Below are 23435 nucleotides of genomic sequence, written 5' to 3'. Positions count from 1 at the left end.
ACTAATCCTATACTGAAGAAAATCGGCAAATAGAAGTGCCCTAGAACATTCAATGTTGGCGAGAGAGAGAGAGAGAGAGAGAGTGTATGAGTGTTCTGTGAGCATGAATAATAACTGAATATGAGTGTGTTAGAGAGACAGAGATATAGAGATGTGTGTGAGAGAGAGAGAGAGAGAGAGAGAGAGAGAGAGAGAGAGAGAGAGAGAGAGAGAGAGATGGGGTGGCCACTTACCGATGTACTCGAAGACGTAAACGACAAAGAACGGCGTGACCAGGTCATTGATGCCCTGAACGTAACCACTAGCTGGGTGACGGATCGCCCAGATAAACAGGATCCTCTCAAATATCTGGCGCACACACACATACACACACACAAACACAAAGGGAGACAGTGTCAGTGCACAATTAAACACCACATTAAACAACACTAATGCCTCATTCACACTACAGATATATAGTTGAACGTTTTGCTTGGTAATTCAATGTAATCTCAATGGAAACCAGCTTTAAAGATGCAAGAGACCCTGAGAACGAAGCTTTGAAAGCTTTAAAGCTGGTTTCCATTGAGATTACATTGAATTACCAAGCTAAACGTTCAACTATATATCTGTAGTGTGAATGAGGCTTAAGACTCCAACGTGATTTGGAAAAGCTCATTTTTCTTAAAGGGGCCCTACCATGCTTTTCAAAATATATATTTTATATAAACATTGGTCTATAATAAGGTTTTATACAGGTTTTAGCCTAAACAACCACTCAGATATTGAAATGTCATGTTCTGTCTGTCTCTAATCCCAAGCCGTTTCAGCTGCAATACCAAAATGCCCTTTGTTGGCAACATGGCGCTGTCTTTGGGCTAAAATTGGAACAATACAGAGAATATTAGAGAACCACGATGAGAACCATGTAGAGTCAATCGTAATCTTCTCTGTATCATTCCGATTTTAGTACCACTTTACCTCATGGTTCCACCTCATATACAGTATACAGTCTCAATAGAATATAGCCTCCCAAAAAGTACCGACCCCTTCTCGAGGGGGGCCAATAGGAGATGGGCCCTGGTGTGACCTCACACCAGTCCTCCTTTCAGGAGAGACCTGTTCGGACTCGCCCATTCAGAAAATCACTGACATGAAAGGCAAGGCATGGATTTAATGAATGGTTTTTTGGGGGGAGGGGGCTGGAAGAGACACCAGGTAGACCAACAAACAAGAAAAAATGAAACGTGAAATTCATGATGGGGCCCCTTTAACACCATTTCCATATATGGGTCTTCTTACTCCTCACTAGTGCTCATCTATATGAGGGTACCATTGCTGTCTACGTACATCAAATGTGCCTACGGATGGCATCATCTGTGGCAATTTGAAACAAGCCCACCTCTGAGACACAAAGCAAGTAGAAAGAGTATGATAATTAATGAGCATTAGTGAGGGCCTGCTATAGAAGGATAAGCATGAAAATAGGTCATGTGGTGCTTCAACGCACATCACCAGCAAATACATGCTCACATGAAATACTAAACTCACTGACATCAATATGAATCACTTCTCTTAATGTATTAAAACCCCAAACTTTAATAGAATAGGTCACATTATCCAAATTAGGGTTTTATAGGGTTAAAGCAGCAATCCGTAAATTCCATGGCCTTGTACCACTCTTCCCAGATGGACTCCCTGCTTGGCCAAAGGATATTGAAATGATGAACTTCAGGCAGTAGCACTTCATCAACCAGTTGTCTTATATGGGTAGGGCAGGGTAACTACTAGTACGACTGCACATGTACTAGTTATATCATATTAACATACTCTAACATATAGTTCAAATAACCCCTTATTCGTTAAAATAAGTTACGGATCGAAATACAATAAGAAAAAATCACAATGAAGCATGTTGATTTGAACGTCATGTGGTGTTGAGTTGGAATGGTAGGCGACTTTGGCAAAGCGAGTAAGCACGAACATGGTGTGAGTACATGCATGCTGAGCTGCTGTGACAGAAAAAAAGAAGAAAAAAAAAACAGAAAGCCCCCAAATGCTCACAAGTTTATTTTATTCTATATTATTATTATTATAATAATATATTTATAATATAATATAATATATTATATATTATTTTATTTAAAAAGACAATAATAATAATAGGGCTACAGTAAGTGTTTAAAGACATCATGAAATGGCTTTTTATCTCATTTTATTTTGAAGTTTCGCCCTGAAGCCTGTTTGTGTCTCAATCACAGTCACAGTCGCCAATCACCAATCACAGTCTCAGCCGATGGTGCCAGCCCCTTGGGCTATGGGATCTCCTGCAGCCAGAGTAGGCCAATGTTTGTAGTCTTTTAGCCAAGCCCGAGAACGGCTTGTAAATGTTGAAGCGGCCGCCCTACTGGCCAAAGCTGGAATTTCAGGCGGGGTGAAACATACATGCACGAGCATATGAGCGCGGCGCTGGGGTCTACAATAGGGTTCAATGGACGTCGACATCATTCGTGACGTCATAGCGTGACGTTTGGCCCCACTAGATAGTGGGGCCATTCCCCAGAATGCACCTGGATTAGCTACATGCTAGCACGTAGCCGTTGCTTCAAAACGCCACTGAGCACTTGCATTGAAATGATAATGGGGGCGGGGCTCGTCCGCTCTCTATTTTATATATACTCTATGCTTTTAGCTCGTGCAGCCCAAGGGAGAATCTATGTTTTAGGCTTGTACTGTTTAAATTTAAAACTAGTAATACAACGTCTGGATGTCATCTTGAATGAGATTCAAAAATTAGCAGCCCATGTGTAATTAAAATCAGGTGTGTCTGGAGGAACATGCAACTCTGGATATCACACTGGTGAATTAAATCATTTGCATTTTACAAGAAGTCATTAAAATTGGGCTTTTGGGGATTTTTGAAGATTTTTTTCTTTTAGCTATGACCATATTATTACCAGGGATATGCATCTCAAATGTTTTTAGATACAGTACATATTTTAGTGCACTGTTTAATATTTAAAGAAGAACATTTGAATTGAACCGATTTTTTGTTTTGTTTTTCAAATTCAGCACAGTGAAACCGGCCAGTGGCTGGGCATATGTTATGAATTGGGCTGGCTGTGTGAAAGGACGTTGATGAATAATATGTTGGAAGAACATTTTCATTTTTCGCACGCACGCACGCACGCACGCACGCACGCACGCACGCACGCACGCACGCACGCACGCACGCACGCACGCACGCACGCACGCACGCAACACACACACACACACACACACACACACACACACACACACACACACACACACACACAGGGGTTCAGGAGCAGTCAACCTGCAGCATTTTGCCGCCTTAGGGAGTTGCTGTCACCATCAGTATTATTCTCACTGTGCCCATATGAAGTTTAAAGCTATATTTCACTTTAGGAGTGCTTTTTTTTTATTGTTCCTCTCCTCCACTTTTCTGCACACAGCAGCAGTCAACCGCCAACACTAACTGTCAACACCCAACTTTATAAACACCGCACCTCTCCCACCACGGTTATCGACACTGCTTAAAAGGACAAATTGCCTTCAATTCAATCTCGGAGAAACCCACCAAATGACCAGAATCTACCTTGCCATCTTAGCATGTGTTTTCAGTGTGAATCCTTTTCTTTAGGCCTGGTCTTTGCCATGATACTGTATATGAACATCCTAAAAAATATATATAAAAGAAAAAGGAAACGGGGTTGCATTGGTGTGGACTGAACTTAACACATCTGGTGCCAACCCCGAGTTTCCCGAGTTTGTATTGATACCAACGCTGTGCCAACCCCGAGTTTCCCGAGTTTGGGCCGTTTTTGAAAAAAAAAAACGGATTTCCAAGCGGATTTTTTTGTTTGAAAGCTGTGAACAGCATCTACACACGTGGTGCATCATCTAGGCATGGGCGTGCACTTTTTACACAATTGCACAATTACATGGAAGTCTATGGTAACCATGGCAACGCGAGACATTGAAGAGAAAAAATCATTCAATTCATCAACATAAGTGTTAAGACAAGTCCCTAAATATTAACGTATAGCCCTATCACTGTATATGTGTCATTAGTGTCATTCTATTCATTTGTTTTCTTCTTCTTCTTGTCCTGTCCAAATACAGTATAGGATGCGGCGTACCTTCATTAAAATCACATGTTGGTGACCCTCTATGCTTTGTGTAAGACTTGCTGAGAACGTTAACTATTCTTGCGTGACTGAAATCTCTATGTACTCTATGTAAAATGTTGGTTGGAACTTTTCCCCAGGCTAGACTAACAAAAAGACTGAACACAGGGAAGGACTTCTTGAAACCTGTTTATTTATTTTATCAGTGCCAAACCAGTAGAGAGTCTCTAATGGTTTAACTTATAACTAGATCTTTAATCATGTTATTCCACTCACTTCTCCTCCCCCCCCCCCCCCCTGGAGATGTAAAGAATTCAGACATTCGGGTTCCTCTAAGTGCACCTTTTACCAACTCTTCAAAAACCTCATCTAACCCGTCAAAATAAACGTATTAAAAAATTGTGATTTATGTTTGTCTGCCAGGGGCTTTGGAGCTATAGCTGCATATGGGATGCATGGAATATTTTTCAAAGGATTTCATTCACCAAATACTTTCAAAGGCTTTCATTCAACAAGGCTGGAGAGAAAATACTTCTACTTTGAAGAATACAATAAAACTAAAAAAACAATAACTTTTCGATAGATGAAACAATTAAATGAAATGTTTATCTATCTATACTGTAATAGAAGCAAACAAGTAAATTATAAAGTACCGGTACACATATACTGTACTTTTATTTAACCACTTCAGCCCTTTAGAATTCATTAAAAAAAAAAAGATCTACAAGCCCGCAAGCGTAGATGTGATACTTTATTTAAAAAGGTTAATAATCTGGTAAAAAAGCACAAGGAAGATTGGTAGAACGGAGGTCAGGGGCTGGTGATTGTACATCAATGCAACACATTTCTCTACTCCCCTTGACTGTGCAATCTCATAACTCATTTCCTTATAGGACCAGCAAGGGCAGAGTCTCTGCCCCTGACAGAGTACAGCATCTTGCAATGGGCCAGGGGCAGGTTGCACCACCAGAACGTAAGTTCTGCCCTAAGTTAGGGAGTAAAGTCCTTACTATAGGCTTAGTAACTACTGACTAGTTAGTTTGTAACTACCGTAAGTGAGTTACTAACAGGTGTAGCACCATGACTGCTTAAGGCATAACCTAACTAGTAATGCGTAGACTGTATATAGTCGCATAAAATGACGTCATAGCTCCCGAATCCAATGAAAACAAACTGTTTCTAGTAAGGAAGTAAAGCTTGTATTGTCTTTGTCAACAGACAGAGCTCCGTCTCTCCACTGGCATGTACACAAAGTCATATTGAATTTGATACGCGTGCTCATGGCGAGCGCATCCCTGCACACGGATTGTATCACAAATTATATTGGCTCCTCATACATTTTGCCCCGTTGTGAAGTAACGCAGGCCAGGGCAGCGCATATTTGGAGGGGGAAGAGCACCGTTCAAGTCGCTGTTGTGCTGTATGTCTGCTGCCGCGGCTATATGCAGTGGTTGAAAAGTACTCAAATGAATTAAAAAAGTATCAATCCTGCAATATAGAAATATTAATAGCAGACACATTGTAAGCTTGTAGATCGGCAATTTTCAAATGGTCGAAATGTATAGCTATAGGGCTTAATGTAGACCTATGTTTTAAACAGATGGGTCGTTTTATTGTTGAATTAATTAAATAGACGATATATTGCTGTCTGCCACGTTAGTAGGTGTAGTTGCTCTACTCCCATAGAGATAGGTTACTTAGTAAGGACTTAGTGCTGCCCAAAGGCTGGTGTAACTATTTAGTAGTTACTTAGAGATATGTTAGAGTGGTGGTGCAACAGCTGAAATTTTAGTAATGCGTAAGTCAAGGATGTCCACGATCACAACACCAGAGGCAGCTCCACTAATCATCATCAACGTAGATTCAACACTAAACAAGGCTCTAACTCGTTCTCCTGCTATACCACCAACATGTGGAACGCCCTTCCACAAGCCTTGAAGGAGAGCAAATCCCTAGCCTCCTTCAAAATCGGTATGAAAAGTCACCTTCAGGCGGCTGCTACTGGTGACTTGTAAATAGACTAAGACCCCATGCTCCCCCCCCCCCCCACCCTTTTTTTTCTGCCTTTGCATTTGATGTTATGCTTTTTCTGCTTTTGAAATTGATATTATCCTAGATAAAGTACTATGTTCTATCCGTCTTTCTTTCAATGTTATATGAGATACTTAAAGTGTGGTTCCTTCGCAACATGAGATTCGCAACATGAGATTCGCGTCCATTTCCGGTTCATTTATTTATTTTCGCAGAAATGCCTGTATCTCTGCTCGTTTGGGCGAGACACGCTGTTTCAGCGGCACATAACTAGAGAACCGGTGGTTCTTTTCCTTTTTTTTGGCGGAAGCACTGATGGGATTTTGGTTTAATTCCCATATTTGTATATTCCTTTTCCAGAAGACGTTTCCACCCACACCAACTTCAGTGTTACAAGTGACAAGGTTATTTTATTGTGATCTGATAACTAATGCACGTGATGAGAATGTCTCCACTGCAGGATGTCAATCAGGTCATAATGCCCAGGACAGGATAACGAATTGGATAATGCCATATCTGGCCTTGTCCTTCTGCTACTGGGCCCAGGACAAGGAAAACATCTGATATCTTGTTATGTTTAACTGTCCAATGAATGCTTGACAAATCTATTTTCCCTGTACCTACTGAAGTATATTTGTGAACTGATGTTACATTGTATTCAGATTCAGATTGAGAAAGAAAAGAGAAACATTTATTGTACTGTACTGGACATCTATTTTGTATGCTCATTGATTTAATATACAGTAAGAGAAAAACCGGACTTACACTGAGTGGTCTCATTTATTGTGTGGGAGTGAATTCAATCATTTTGGGGGAAACTGTCTATTCATATGGAATATAATAATCTTTCCATCAAGCACAACCTTGACCTTCGTCATTACAGGAATCTGGGGATCGATCGTACTGGAGATAAATATTCTTTGACTACTTGAAAAAGGTGAGAAAAAAATCGCTGGCAGTGTGGACTTTTTTGGTTATTTTATTGGTTATAAGACCTGAGGCCAATTCCACAAATGTCTACAAACAGTTTTCTGAAAAACCTATTGGCCACTGACCCCCCCACACCCCCATCTCAAAATATTTTGTCGTCGTCCCCCCCCCCCCCCCCCCCCGTCCCCCCCAAGAAGCAGAATACACTGTATATTCAAAGATTTACACAGATTGTCACGATCATCTGCCGTTTCAAAAACAGATTTACAAACTTGTAGCGGGGCACAAGGTGACTTGCCTTGAACTTGTACAGGTATATCTGCTATTTTTGAGCAGCCAAAGTATAAAACAGATTTCCTTCCCGGTCATAATGGGTTAACCCCAGTAACTTGGCGTGGATCTGACTTAATAATAATCGCAGTACTTGGCAAACTAAAAGCCCTATTTGGGGAGTCACTTAACCCTGCTGAGGAAATCGTTTCTCCGCCTACTGCTGCAGGCCAGCACACCTCAGCACTTTATTTAATAAAGTGCAATGTCAAGTGCTATGTCTGTATTTACATTTATTTTTCTTTCTTTTTTTATTGAGCATTTAGCTGATGCTTCTATCTACTGCAACACGAAAGGACTAAGCAGGTAGCAAGATATTTGCTGCACTTCCAGCATTCTTTTTATCCTTTATTTAGTGTCCCAACGTCTTTCCAGATAGTCTTATGATCAATGTTAATCATTCTCCATTCACCATTAATCCTACTCTAACTGTAGACTCTGGTGTTGGTTGACAAGTAGTACAGCCTGAAGCTAAGATGTGCAATATCTGCTAATGCAGGCCCAGGGGTCTTCAACGTGTTCAGGCCAAGGACCCCTTAGTTGAGAGAGAGATGAAGCAGGGACCCCCAGAACCTTTTTCATAGTTTCCAAATAGTTTCATTGTTTGACCGCACAATCATCAGTGTATTTTGGATTCATGTCAATTTGTATTTTCAGATATTTAACCACTTGAACCATCAATACTTAATAAACTTGGCCTTCCACTTTTTCCCTCTACACCAAACCTCTTTGCCAAAAATAGACGATCTACAAGCTCACAACGCCTCGCAGCGCGAGACGTTGTGAGCTTCTAGATCTGCTATTTTTAGCTAAAGTTCTCAGAATAAGGACACTAGGGTTCAAGTGGTTACTATAAAAAAGGAGAAAAAGGTTTCTATCACACAAAGATTTGGAGGACCCCCTGTAGTAACTCTGAGGACCCTCTAGGGGTCCCGAACCCCCTGTTGAAGACCCGTGCTAATGTCTCTTGCATGAGTTGTAGAAATTAGGTCTCTGATGGGGTTCAAATGGGGGGGAAGGACATTAATTGTACAGATTGCGGCTTTAGAACGTGCCCCATATTCCACGGCATACGCTTTAGTTGAACAGCAGTGACTAATTCATTAGAGGAGAACCCCCCCTTTGAGAGAAAGTTGTGAGAGCGTTAGCCATGCAAAATGTAAGCCGGCGTTTATGTTTCAGTGTCTGCGTAACGAGTACATGCATGCAGAACGAGGCAGATGAGAGCGTGCATGCAGAATGCAACAGCCCTGGGTTTTCTTTTTCCTGCATATATCAACGTCTCACACGGACAACCCCCGCCTTAATGATTATCAAATCGGAATCCACGTACAGCAGGGTTCCCCAATTAGTTTTCCCCAAGGGCCGAATTATGTCTAGGGTACCAAGCCGAGGGCCACAACATTGCAGGGGGCGACAGTGGCGTTCCCGCTACTCCAGCGACAGTTCAGATATCGTCGTTTTGTATGTCCAAAACCGTTCGTTTTGCATTTGTCATTTTAAAAATGATTTAAAATAGTGAAAACAGCCGATCTACAAGCACACAACGCCTCGCACCGCGAGGCGTTGTGTGCTTGTAGATCGGCTGTTTTCACTACTTTTGTGCGATGGCCTTGTATGATTTGCAAAAGAACATACAAATTTGGAGATACAAGCTTTCCACCCGACAAAGACGATATACTAGTGTTGTTGCTGCTCTTATACCACCAATATTACTGGGGTTGGTGTGGGCCAAACAGTAGCCCCCCGCGGGCTCAAATGGCCCGCGGGCCGCCTAATGGGGAACCCTGACATACAGTATGCAAAACTCTCAGTAATAAATACTACTAGATTGTACAGGGCAAAATCATCAATGTCAATGCAACTGGATGTATTTCCGTCAGTGTTAAATTAACACTCAAGACTTTTTCATTGTTGTCATTTTAAAATGATGCAACACATTGTGTGGTCGGTGATGATTGATGGCATAATGGCAGAATTCTGTATCCTTACAGCTCTTTATTCCTAAATCAATCTCTGTGTAAAAGAGAAGGAATAACAGGATTTTTAAATCACTTAAACCCTCTAGACTTAGTAAACTGGAGCTGAGTTGGCTTTGCCCCTCCCCCACACCAACAGCTATATCTTCGTCCATGCCTTACCCCTTTATCCTTAAACTTCTTTGCCTTTTTTTTTTTTTTTACTATTTTGAAAAACATTTTAACCCATTTAGGCCTAACCTATAGAATAGGGCTAAATCAGAAATGAGCCTACAAAACAAATATGTTGCTACATACTGTACATGTACTGTAAGCCCCTCCCAAACAGCAAAATGTGTTCCCGGCCTGAATGGGTTAAAATACTTCAAATAGCCAATCTACATTGACAAGTTGTGAGCTTGTAGACCAGCTATTTGAACAATTTAAAAATGTATTTCAATATAGTGAGAAAAGTTCAAGGGTAAGGCATGGATGAAAATAGAGCCCCAAATCTCTTTGCCAAAAAAATAGCCAGTGAGCTTGTAGATGGGCTATTTTTGGCTAATGTTTAAAAGTGGTTAACCAAATGCCCTTATGGGTCATTGTTTTACGCGTTAACACTCTGGATTTTACACTCAGACAACTCAGAAGAGTGTATAAAAAATGGAACCGAAAATACCTGTGGTTCTACTCTTCGGAGTTAGATTGACACTGAGAATGTTACTGTGTAGATGGGCAAGTGTGTGTGTGAGTGTGTGTTTCAGTGAAATCTCACCTCCTGGACAGAAGCTTGTTGAAAGAGGGGGATAAGGGGATTAGTTCTCGGTATGTCAATGTGAATCTGCAGAGAAATAGAGAGAGAGACAAACAGAGAGACAGAGAGAGAGAGAGAGACAAACAGAAGCATAGAGCGGGTGAGCACAGATCTGCACATCACAAAGTGAAAGTGGGGAGAGAGAGAGTTAGTGGATCTGGTGTCTGATTGGAGGCAGACGTTGGTGGGTTTTGAAGGTCTGAACCGGAAAGGCGCCATGTGTCTGTCCATCTCTATTTGAATTAACCACTTAAAACTAGGGATGGGACGATAAGCGATATTATCGTTTATTGTGATAAAAAAAACACTCATGATAATCGTATCGTGGAGATTTAATTTATTGTGACATCGTCCTCCGTCATGCACTGGGATCAATTCACCTTTTATTTGCCGAGCTGCATATCCGGTACCATTTAAAGCCTCTATTGGTAAAAGGTACTTATAATATACCTACTTGATATCGTCTTTTTCTCACTCCCCATCAAATGTCTTAGCCTGTAGATCGGCTATTTATTTTTTTTGGCAAACCATGATAATAGATTTTGATTATCGCGATAATATCGTAAATCGTGATTTCTTTTGTCACAATAATCGTGATATGAAATGTTCATATCGTCCCATCCCTACTTAAAACCCAGCAATCTTTTGTTGACCAGCCTCCGGTTCAGAGTCTCAACCCCACGGACAAGCAAACGGACAGATGGACGGACACTTTGACTGGAAGACAGGCGGACGTAGATGCAGCACAGGTCCTGTGTGTGTGCGTGTGCGTGTGTGAGTGTGGTGTACTACATCTGCAGTCCAGTCCTGTCCGGGTCCGGTCCTTACCTCCGTCACCTTTGGTTGCAGCACCAAACTCTCAGGACTCATCCTAGGAATGTCTATGTGGATCTGACAGCAGTATGGGAGAGAAGTGTGTCAGACACACAGACACATACACACACAGACACACACACGCACGCACGCAAATATGTATACAGGAACATAATCCCATCTGGATAGAATTAGGTGTATGATCACATCAAAAATGTTTCAGTTAAATGAAGACAGACAGACAAACAAACACCAATACCCCCCCAGATGACAGTCAATATATTAATGCTTTGCATATTGTTTTGTTTGTTTGCGTGTTAAGAGATTCCCACCACCTTTCAGCAGAGAATCATTGCTCCCGGGAGCTTGTTTTGGTTTGCCGAATGTCCTGTTAAGTGCAAGGTTTTCTTTCAAATGCATGGTGTTTTAAATCACTTGCCAACAAGGCATGCGACAATGTCACCGCTTTCTGTCAAGACTTGACTGTACAGTATCAGTTAGCAGGCTAACCATGATGGGCATAGGTTTAAAAACATAACACAAATACATAAATAGGCGGGCGCAGTTATGAAAAAAAAGCACCTAACCCCAAAAAATTGCAACAAAAGGTTTTTCAACTGTTTTGTGTAGTATTAGGTGTCCTTAATAACATACTAAAAGTCTACCAAAGTCTGACCACTGGAAAGGTGTCATTTTCAAGATGGCGTCCAGGATGGACAAACATTCATTAAAATACTCTAACTCCTTCATTATTTACCCTAGACAAGTATTTTTTGTGTCAAACCCTATGTTTATGTGGCCTAGGAATCCATTGGACTTGTCCAAATTGTATAAATACAATTACATCATTCTGAAATCCAATAGTGTGTCTGTGACTATTAAAACCCACTGAAAGGGCCAACGTTTCAAGTTACCTAACTTAATATGTATTAAATACCATTATTTCTTTACATTTGTGTTTCACTTGAACAAGACTGAAATGTCATAGTTCCACCCCTACTGTACATACTAGATGTACAGTGTCATCTTGTAGGGGCAAAACGTGAAGAACATTAAATAGATTTTCAAAACAACTTTCTGATATATTAGGAAGGTGTATATTCTAGGAACAGTATGAGTGTGCAAAGAGGGATTTTGGTGAGTATGGAGGTTAGTGCAGAGCTGTCTGAGCCTACTGTAATTGTCTACTGGGTGCCTATAGGCAGAGGTGGTGAATAAGGCCTAGGGTGCAGAGTATGGGGATGGGGCTGGGAAAAACTTGTTTTTACTAAAACTAGAGTGATTGCATACATACTCGGGGGTTCTACTAGTCTGGGATCACTTCACTTTTCGGGCTTGTAACCGGTCTGGAGCGGAAACCACAAAACGTCATGTTGTAGTACTCAAGGACTACAATTTGGCCGGAACTATCCACCGGAAACAGTTTAACCCAAAATAATTCCCCTGCGCTCAAGGACATACTTTTATGGCCTACCTAATAAACTCCTTAATGCGGAGTAGTTTCGCTTTAGAAAAATTAGTTTGGTATATGCATGTTTTAGTCCAACTTTTGGCGACCGGCAAGACCACACTAGGCTACTCGAGCATTTTAATAGGGATTGGGGAAACAAACGGTGGGAACCAAATCAAAGCGACGCCGCTTCTTCAAGTGGTTTCCGCGCTTTAGGCGGAAACCAAGCGGCCTGTTGTGAACGAACACCAGGCTTTCTCTCTGAAAGCCTGGTAGGCGAGGTTAGGTTCTACAGGAACATATAGAACCATTTTACAACCACCAGCCTAGTGTACATTGAATTGCTACGACTTTGTGGCTAATAATGAAAAACCCTATGGTCGTCTAAGAGTTTAGTGGACCTATAAGGAGACCTTCAGGTGGGCGTAAGGGTATCTTGATAGCTCCCTGCGGGCACTTGGAGCACTGAAGTGCAAAGTTACATGAGTTCTCTCCTCCCCCATGTCAGAGGGGGAAAAACAACAACAACTGGCTCAGATACCAGTATGTCCCATTGGGCTTATGTAGTGGGGCACTTGGAAGCCCAGGACGAGTGCCCATAGGCGGCGGTGGTGGTGGTGGTTTAGGCCTTAGTGGTGCAATAGCCAAATGCCAATTCTCAAACTTCCATCCTCAAAATTGGGTTCGCTTTAAAAAACGCTCCATGCTTAGCGTAACTTTGGTGATACTACAATTAGTTATGATGTGTGAGACAGCTGGGTTGTTATGTGGAGGAGGCTCACAGCTCCTCCAAAAACAAATTAGCATTTGACACAAACCGGATCACGCTGGAGGATGGAGTGAGGAGGAGGCAAGTAAGGTAATAGAATTAAGATCATGCATTTGGCCGACAGGGGTGTCACCTGGCTTACTGATAGTTCCACTGGTTCCAAGTGGCCCTTCGGGTCATGATAGGCCCTTGTGGGTGGGAGGAAGGCCAGTTCCCAGTGTTGTTGTTGTAAAACCACCATGTGGAGCATGACTGTGTGTCAGGCTCACAGGTGTTTCCCTATTACTGGCTCACAGGAGAGTCAGTGTCTGGTTGTTTGGTATTTTTCTAAGACCATTAATATTAACAGGAGCCCATAGTGACCTATCAATGTGACTCAGAGGGTGCTTGGCTGTTACGCTCTCCAGTCAAAAAACTGAGGTGTATGCAGAAAGCAATGCTTGTCTGTCAGACAGCAGCAAGGACACAGCCTTGCGTTGGCCTTGAAGTTGGTTAGATGGGAAGACTTGGAGCACAGCGTGTCATGGGCTGTCCCATCTGCACTCTTACTGCTAAAATGCTCCAGAAAAGACATTTGTGACAAGTCAATCTGAACCCTCTCCATACCACACTCCTCAACTACTCCTGCCAAGACCCAGTAAACACCTAGTTTGTGACAGCACTGACCTCCACTCCCTCTCCAAGCCCATGATGGCCCAGCTTAGTCCTCATGTATGGAGCTTTTCAGAGCCACCACATCCCCTCTACACTCCCACACTGCCCCCTCACTGATCGTCACATCATTCACCCCTCATGCTCCCTTTTCTGCCTAATGTGCATTCTATCCCTGCTACACACATCCACTCCCCCCTGGGGGGACTCTCCAGAGGTAACAGTTGTGTGACTCTCAGTGGTTTCAGTGCAAAACTAATGCTTTTAATGAATTCATAATTATGAAGAAACTCTAGTTTGACTCACAAGCTACGAGGTGAGAATTACAATTCTTTAGATTTTTCCTGTATAAGGTTGCAGCACCCCAACATTCAGCATCTGTCACAGGTTCCCCTGGGGGAAGTTATATTTCATTATAATTTATTTTATGTGATACTAGACACCTTATCAAACACAATGGTGAAGACATTTCTTGGTGAGGAATTTGTTCCCAAATGTGTATATGACATATAACATGGCTGCTCTGTTTTTATTCATTTCACAGTACCTCACAGTAAACAGTAATTCCTTATTGGTATCAAAAGAAATCTCCTGAAAACTTTAACAAAATGTTAATTATAACTGAAATCTTCAATACTGGACATTATGGCACATGGAAAAAGGAGAAACGTCCAATTACATTCGGACATCTTCAAATTTAACATAAATATGCTTATAACCTTATTATAACCAACTGTTTTAACATAATTGTACTTGTAATCACTTGACTATAATTTATATATGCTAATTGGATTCCTAGATCATCAAAATATGAGGTTTGACACCACAAATATTTGTCTATGATGAATAATAAAGGAATAATGGTCTTTTAAGGAACTGGAGGCGGCCATCTTGAAAATATGCATTTCTAGTGGTCAGATTTTGGTAGACTTTTGATATGTTATTAAGTACACCTGATACTACAATAAACCATTGAGAAACCTTTTGTTGCAATTTGTTTTGGGTCAAACCATATCTGCACCCGCCTAAAAGGAGTGTGAATGAAGGAGGGTGATTAGCGAAGCCACATTAGCCACTTGCCATGCACCGGAAGATGCTAGAGTTGCCAACCGGTAAACCAGGACGGAGTGGCGACCACAGAATAACATCAACAAAATGGTGAATCTGTTTAGGGAGGGTGAGTCGATCCATGTAAATATTTCCATTAGACTTGTTTTGTTTGCGTTAGATTATGCGTCTTGTCTTTACGACGTCATCAATACAAGCCGCAAATGTGCACCAATGACACCCCCCCCCCCCCCCCCCCCACACACACACACACACACACACACACACACACACACACACACACACACACACACACACACACACACACACACACACACACACACACACACACACACACACACACACACACACACACACACACACACACACACACACACACACTGGGTCTGGTGCTGTTACCTGTCTATATGTGTCTTGGTGATGCTCATCGTTTCGTGAGTCATAGTACTGCTCGATGAAGCCAAAATACTCCTGTCTTTTCCTCTGTAGGACGCTCTCTCTGCGCTCTGCGTTGGCCGGTAGATAACCCTGAAAACAAACACACACACAAAGCTCAGTTAGTATTGTGTACCTGAGCACCAAAAATGTGTTTTAGTGTCCGCGGCCAATCACTCAAACCTCTACAGTGTTAAGTTTCATGTTTCGTGTGCATTCATTTTCAGAGCTTCTGATGTTACAGAAGCTAACAACGCGAAAGTGTTTGAAGATTGTGTGAGCAAAGCCGCTTAGACGACAAAATTAAATAGGCAAAATAAAATGTAAGATATGCCGTCCATTTAGATGACAACAGCGTTCTTGGGGGTTGAAGACGCAACAAAGTAAAACCACCTTTCAGAGTGGAAATCTTTGACGACGCTCTGCTCTGTCTTGTGTCTCCATCCAAATGGGCAAAACAGAGGAAACGACAACGTGTGACTTCATGGCTCACATCGGCAAAGATGCAGAGCCACACGCGACACCATGTTTTCTTCTTTTTTTTTTATCCCACAGAAACCAGGACTACTGCATGTTTCTTTGAGGGCATCTACCCTTGGAGACACGGGGAGAACATGCAAACTCCACACAGAAAGGCCCTATCGCCAACCCCACCTAGGGTGTGGGCGCTGATGACGCGGAGGGAGGAACACGCCCCCAGCGCCCACAGCGTCCCCCGGCGGGAATTGAACCGAGGACCTTCTAGCTGTGCCGTGCCCCCTGTGTTTTCTTATTTCTGTGTTGTATTCTGTCTATTTGTAGCATAATTATGAGCTGGCTGATTACCTGACCTCTTTGTACTATATATATGTGTGTGTCAATAAAAAAAAAGAACCACGCTCCACTGGTAAATGAATGTAAACAAGGAAGTAGGGCGTTAGTGTGTGACTGGTCTATCTGGCAGTGTGTCACCACCATCTAGCCACATGGCATGCACACTAAAGCGTTTTCAATCACTGTTGAGTCTTGTCTAAACAGAGACGTAAGCCCCTATCATAGTCCAAGGTGGGGTGATAAGCTATCACTGCGGTGTAGTCTTTTAAAGTCCGAAAACTACGACATTACGTCATTTGCCACGGTGGAGGGCTATCACCGAGAACCCCGACATCTCTCCTCTGTTTCTACCTTCAGACATCTCCCCATCACCCCTGTTCGATCACTTATTGGTCGATCTGGACCAATCAGTGTGTCCCCTGGTTTTAGAAGCACGGAGGCATCATAGTCACGGTGATAGGACTTCACCAATATCACCTAAAAGTTGAGATGATAGCTTTTCACCCCGGACTATGATAAGGCCTTCAGTGTCACGCAACAAAACTGTCGTTTTCTCTAGAGACCATTGTCGACTAAACGTGGCCTAACTTCAACAGTCACGACCAACAAACCAAGAATAATTGAAATGATGATGATGATGATGAGAAATAATGTATTTCTCATCATCAAATGCAGTCCACACAGCTAGAACGACAGATGCATACATATTTAATAAACAGATGTGCCTCGGTGTGGGCAGATCCAGTTTCAAAGTGATGCGTTGATTACCACATTATGGGCTTCTAAGCCTTCTATGTTCAGTGCGGTCTAAGCTAGTACTTGGCATAGTGCCAACACATTTCTTTTCAAATAAACAGTTTTGATGATCAATTTCTGCTTTAAAACTCCACATTAAAAGAGAAGTAGCATCTGATAAAACAGATCTGATAAAAAATGTGTGCCTTTTTGTCAATACCATGACTTTAATCCGCCACACACATAGTCACAGATGCAAAAATGCGCACACACACACACACACACACACACACACACACACACACACACACACACACACACACACACACACACACACACACACACACACACACACACACACACACACACACACACACACACACACACACACACACACACACACACACACTATGTGCAGTGGTGGAGTCATTCCAAATATAGTATAGTATTTTCGCTTGCGTCGGTGCGTTTGTGTTGCAGATAGACTTGGCCGACTTTATGTCGCCCATCCATGTCCAGAAACATGCTCCACATAAATGACGTTCCACCAAGTAAAAAAAGAAAAAAACTCCATGATTTTCACTTCAGCAGCAGTGCAACGCTTGAGATTGGCTGCCGCTGAACGGAACACATTCAATAAGCCAGAACAGACGATAATATGGATTTGGGAGCGTAATTACAATGCATGTCTCACTAAAAAATATATATATTTTAAAGTTGAAGGAAAAATACACAGTATATTTTTTAAATCTCGGGTCCTCTCGGATCGTTGCGGATAAACGCATTTTGGAATTCCCCGAACGGACCCACCCTGACCCGAGGGACATGTCAATATTTTAGACCCGAAAAGGCAAGGTTCTCGGCTCGGTTCTCGGGTAACCGGGTCCTGGAAGACCTGTGCTACCCTCTAGTTGTCAGGTATCCACGGCAACTGGTCGTGTTGTGAGTGCAGGTCAGACCAGAGCTCTGCTCAGCATGTATAAGATTTTAAATATTTGAATTAACTTCATTCCACAGAGACCAGATCCATGTGTGTGCTCAGTGTTGTGATGTGAGAGAAGGAAAGAAAGTGGATAAATAAATTGCCCATTACCCAACAGAACCTAAAACTCTGTCCCTATCACAGTCCAAGTATAGATTTGATGATGCACCACCACTCCAGGAAGGAGTGTGCTCTCAATCTTCCCAGACTGAGGCCCGCTGTTCTGATTGTACATACTTCAGATCTCAATCAAGCCACAATGTCTTCTATTGCCAAATGCCCATAAATGGACAGATCTCCTCAGAATCACCAGAATTGTAAACAGCCAGGGACAAGGAGACACAGATGAACCACATTCTTACAGTCATCAAAAGTTTACAAAGACTTTAACTCAACCAGGAGAGGTAAAGACACATCAGCTGACTTATACAGGGAAGAAAACTCACATCTGTAAACAGTGTGACAAGAGTATCAGTAAGTCAAGTCACCTGAAGTCACACCAGTGTATTCACACAGGAGAAAAACCTTTCTATTGTAAACAGTGTGACAAGAGTTTCAGTCAGTTAAGTCACCTGAAGAAATAGATCTCCATATATGGGCATAAATGGACGCAGACAGACTGATACAGATAAGTTTAAGTTTTTTTTTTATATACATCTCCATATGTGGGCATAAAAGGACACAGGCAAACAGATGGTCAAAGATCTCCATATATGGGCATAAAATGGACGCAGACAGACAGATATCTCCATATATGGGCATAAATGGACACGGGCAAACAGATGGTCAAAACGGGTCCTATGACGGGAGGGAGGGAGGGAGGGATGGATAGATAGATAGATGGATAGATAGATAGATGATCGATAGATAGATAGATAGATAGAGATCGATCGATCGATCGATATAGATGGATAGATACCTTTAATTCAGTGGCCCAAAGGCAGCACAGCAGTTTAAGGTTACAAGTTACAAAGAAATAGGAAAAAGAAAAAGAGTACTGTAGTCCAAAGAGCAAGCACAAAAAAAGAAGAATATAAACAAAAAGTGTCGAAAAGCTATTGCAAAAAAGAAGAATATATAAATAAAGTGACCACGAAACATTCAACGCTCATAAGTGACACATCACACACCAAAAAGAAAAGCTATACTCAAAGCACAACTTAACAGACAGTGCCAAATAAACAAGTGCACATAACAGTCAATGCTAGTCAATGCAACACAAGTATCACACCGCCATATCAACGCAGCAATAGTACTCAGTTCAACCAACACAGCCCAATAGTGCAGGGCCAGAAAATAAGTGACCAAAGTCAGGGATAAGTACGTTAGAAGTCAGAGTCAGTACAACTTTTTGTTCCAGTAGTGCAAGGTAACAGTTGTCCTAGGTTATCCTATCAGGCCTTGGCAAGCGTCCGCTATGAGTCTCGTTGTATTGCTTGAGAGCGACTGGCACGAAGGACTTTCCAAGTCTCTCGCACCTCCGTGCTGGGTAGCAGAAACGGTTGTTTCCTCTCTTACTCCAGTAACCGAAGATCTCAGGTTTGCATTAAAGGGGGAACCGGCACTGTGTCTGCAACACAGTCGGAGGCATAGACAGATACAGAGATCTCCATAATGGGCACAAAGGGACACAGACAAACAGATACAGAGATCTCCATACAGGGCAGAAAATGGATGCAGACAGATACAGAGTATATATACTCTATATCTGTATATGTATCCACGAGTTTCCTACCTAGTTTGGTCCTGATAGTTTGGTCCTGATAGTCTCCAGTAAACTCCCGCGGAAACTTGTGGATATATAGTATACATATATGAGCATAAATGGACACAGGCAAACAGATGGTCAAAACGGGTCCTATGACAACAGGTATAATGGGGTTTGCATTAAAGGGCGGGGCATTCATTCCCTATTTACATCGTTCCCGAGTTGGCCAGGTTGCCGACTATACGCTCCGCCTTCGAGCTTCTAGTTTGATTATAATAATGAGTACTTTTACGTTTGGTACTTTAAATATATTTTAATGACAATACTTTTGTACCTTTACTCAAGTGAATTTTGAATACGAGACTCGTACATCTCTACAATAGGGTATTGATACTTTACTTAAGTAAAACACATGAGTGCTTCTTCCATTACTGCATTTTGTGTTTGCACATTCAGGCTTATGCAAGACAGAGCAAGACAAACCGAACTGCACTGTAAAATCCAAAGACTATTAAGCAGGTCTCTGACCACACAAAGGCATTCACAACTACTCAACCAACTGACATATGCTGCCCAAAAGAATCAAAGGGGCATTGTTCCAAAATGTCACAGTAAAAAAAATATATATATATATATATATATATATATATATATATATCAGAGATTGCGTTAGACCGGGAATTGCCGGATTTGACCGATTTTTTATGGCCAAGACCGAAAAATAAAATTCCTCCCGGACATCCTGACCGATTGAAAAACCAATGGTCATTTATCATTATCGCCGTCTGCTCCTCATGCGCAGGCTGCCTGCCTCTCTCTCTCTCTCTCTCTCTCTCTCTCTCTCTCTCTCTCGCTCGCTCTTTCTCTCTCTCTCTCTCTCTCTCTCTCTCTCGCTCGCTCGCCCGCGCGCTCCCCCGTTCTCTCTCTCTCTCTTTCTCTCTCTCGCTCGCTCATTTCAGTGTCAGTTTGCGATGCACGCACAGCATGTAAAGCCATGGGAATTAAGGAATGCACGCACGGTCAGCAATCAACCCATAAACAAACATACACTTGATTGAAGTTATGAGGAGAGGAGATGGAGTGGAGACAGTAGGAAGAACAAAGCCTTTTCAACTCTCCCAAAGTTGCATAACATGGACGCACTGTCACCACTCGACAGTGAGTATTGGATTAATTGCTGGCCAGATGAATATCAACCTTTTCATTATTCTGAAGTCAAGACATGGTATTGTATTGTTGGCATGAAACATGATGCAACAGAAAGACGTTGTTGTGAAAGCAGTGTGCGTGTGCCACATGCAGACAGCCTGCGCGAACAGCGCGATTAGTCCAATATAATTAATTCCCTTATGCAAGATTGAAGCGTTTTTTTCTTTTTAGCCTATACTTTTTCATTCAATTCGTTTTCAGTCCCAACTATGCAGTAGGCCTAATACTTTAACTGTTGCTATTGGCTGTTTGTGCACCTGCTTGTAATGTATGCATTAAAATGATTATGTCCGGTATATTCTTCAGATGTCCGGTAAATTTTAATCATGCCGGTCACGGTGACCGGCAGTTAAAAATCCTAGCGCAATCACTGATATATATATATATATATATATATATATATATATATATATATATATATATATATATATATTCTGTCTATCAAAATGTCATTCTAACTAAATTATTTTAGGGAAGGGTAGGAACACTTTCTGTTCCATTTAGTTCAGTGCTTTTCAAACTTTTTTGTGTTCAATGCACAAGGGCAAGTCAAAGCACATCTGTATATACGGTCAAAATCAGATTACTTTTTTAGTTTTTAACAAAGAAACGTCTCTGCTTTGTGCTGCTTTTTGGCAAAAATAAGCCACAGTCAACTGGCTATAACTCGCGGCCGGACCATTTCTGTTTCCCCGACACTAGGGAAACCGCATATTCTATGATTGTTCAGAGTTACGTGAAAACGCTCGGATTTGCTGGCAAGACAATGTTTTAGAGTTAAAGTTAAAGAGTTAACAGTGATTCTCAAGCCTTTTCATTGCAATGACCCGCAGTTTAATCTTGTCACTGTCGGGCAGAAGTCTTCATATTACATATTTTTTTATCTGTGACCCAAAACATTTTTGAGCGGTGCCAACCACTTTGTGTGTGTGTGAATGAATGTACTGTATTGTATGTATGTATGAGCATTTTTTCTTCTTCTTCTTCTTAAATCTCCGGGATCGCCAATGTAAAATCCTCTACCATTTGTTTCCATTTGTTCACTATCAGAGCTACAGACTGTTAGGGTCCATTTGGTTCATTACTACAAATCGTTTAGCTGGGCAGTGGGCACGCCTTGGAACACCCTCAATGACACCTAAGGGTAGATAGTCCTGACCTAGGTTTGAAACCGACACAGGGAATTATACTGCATATCCTCCCCTCATTTCAATTCAAACACAGGGGGTCCCTCGTCTCTTATAGGCAAACGATCAGAGATAAAGATCTAGTCCTAAGTCAGGTTTTAGAAATGTCTCACTTGCTACGCTGCCCTACTATATGTTCATTATTGTTTAATTTGTACATATATACCCTACCAGTCAAAAGTCAATGTGTGTGAGAACGAGAAGCTGTGTCCAAACTTTTGACTGGTAGATTTAGAAAGCCAAAAAGATATCTGACAAAGAGGTTTAGATGCCTAAATAACGGTATTTGAATATCACTTTTTTAAAACAGAATTAAAATGTTTGTAGAAGATACACACAAAAAAGATTTTGTAATTGCTGTATAAGTTTAAGAAACACAGGATAAGATGTAAATTTCCTTTGTGCAGGCACATGCGTGTGTGTGTGTGTGTGTGTGTGTGTGTGTGTGTGTGTGTGTGTGTGTGTGTGTGTGTGTGTGTGTGTGTGTGTGTGTGTGTGTGTGTCATCTTGGTGGTGAATGATGGATGCAAGGGGGGGCTAGGGTTAGGTTTTAATTTAGGAATCATCATCTGTAGTGACCTCTTAATCTGAGTTCCCAGAAGTTCTTATTTTCGCCATTAGGGGGGCGAGAAAGTGACCTCTTGACCAAGGGACCTTGATCCGAGAAGTGACCGCCGCTTGGAAACTCATAGACAGTTTGACAGGAGCTTGGCCATGCAGTGTCTTAGACGTAATGAACTACTTAGCTATACCACTATGACTATAAGATATTGTTTTAATTATCATTCTAAATCAAGTGGATGGCAGATTCCATATGTTTAAGGACAGTGGTGTCTGTGGACAGCACTTTAAGCCCCATTTTATAATTCAGCTTGTGCAAACAGAACAGCAAGGGTTACAGATTACTCCAGCATTTTGTATCCAGGAGGCTGATTTTACTTTAATTTGTAGGCTAACCTTCTGAAAGGGAAAGAAACCGGAAACAAACAAAAAAAAGAAATGCGAGAGGCAGGACAAAAGAAGTAAGAAATATAGCATTTTGTGTGACCTGCCCGTGGCTCCTCCATCCTCTACTCATCAGTCTGCGTGGGCCTCATCCCTCCAAACCCATCTATCCCTTTAATGGCTCTGCCATTAGAGTGAAAAGACTGATCTGTCCTCAGAAAGAGAGGGAGGGTGAGGAGGGTGCATGGGGAGATCCATTTGAAGAGTTGAATTGTCACTCGCTAGCCTGAGTTCTGACAAACTAAAGCGAGGAGTATTTACTGTAGCAGTTAAACCTTGTCAAATCAAAGGTTTTGTATCCACGTCTCAGCTGAAACATTGACGCGTTCCTTCCATGCTCCCTGTGGAGTAGCAGAATTTCAAGGCCAAGTGTTTTGTTGAAAATGCATCAAAAGAACAGACAGGCACATCTGCGAG

General features: G+C 41.9%; 1 protein-coding gene across 2 annotated transcripts in view; it reads right to left on the bottom strand.

Annotated features, from left to right (window-relative positions):
• tbc1d22a (TBC1 domain family, member 22a) overlaps positions 1–23435 on the bottom strand; it is a 175038-nt gene that overhangs the window by 99062 nt on the left and 52541 nt on the right. For both annotated transcript variants that reach the window (XM_080754694.1, XM_080754695.1), the window contains exons 7-9: positions 15344–15472; positions 10155–10220; positions 234–348 (exon numbers count right to left, since the gene is read on the bottom strand). In XM_080754694.1, coding sequence (XP_080610820.1) covers positions 234–348; positions 10155–10220; positions 15344–15472 — 310 coding nt within the window. The remainder of the gene's footprint in view (positions 1–233; positions 349–10154; positions 10221–15343; positions 15473–23435) is intronic.

This window comes from Nannobrachium achirus, assembly GCF_963921795.1.
Source record: "Nannobrachium achirus genome assembly, chromosome: 23".
In the NCBI taxonomy this organism is placed as follows: Eukaryota; Metazoa; Chordata; class Actinopteri; order Myctophiformes; family Myctophidae; genus Nannobrachium; species Nannobrachium achirus.
The sequence above is the reverse complement of the archived record's forward strand: the minus strand, read 5'-3'. Positions and strand labels throughout refer to the sequence as shown.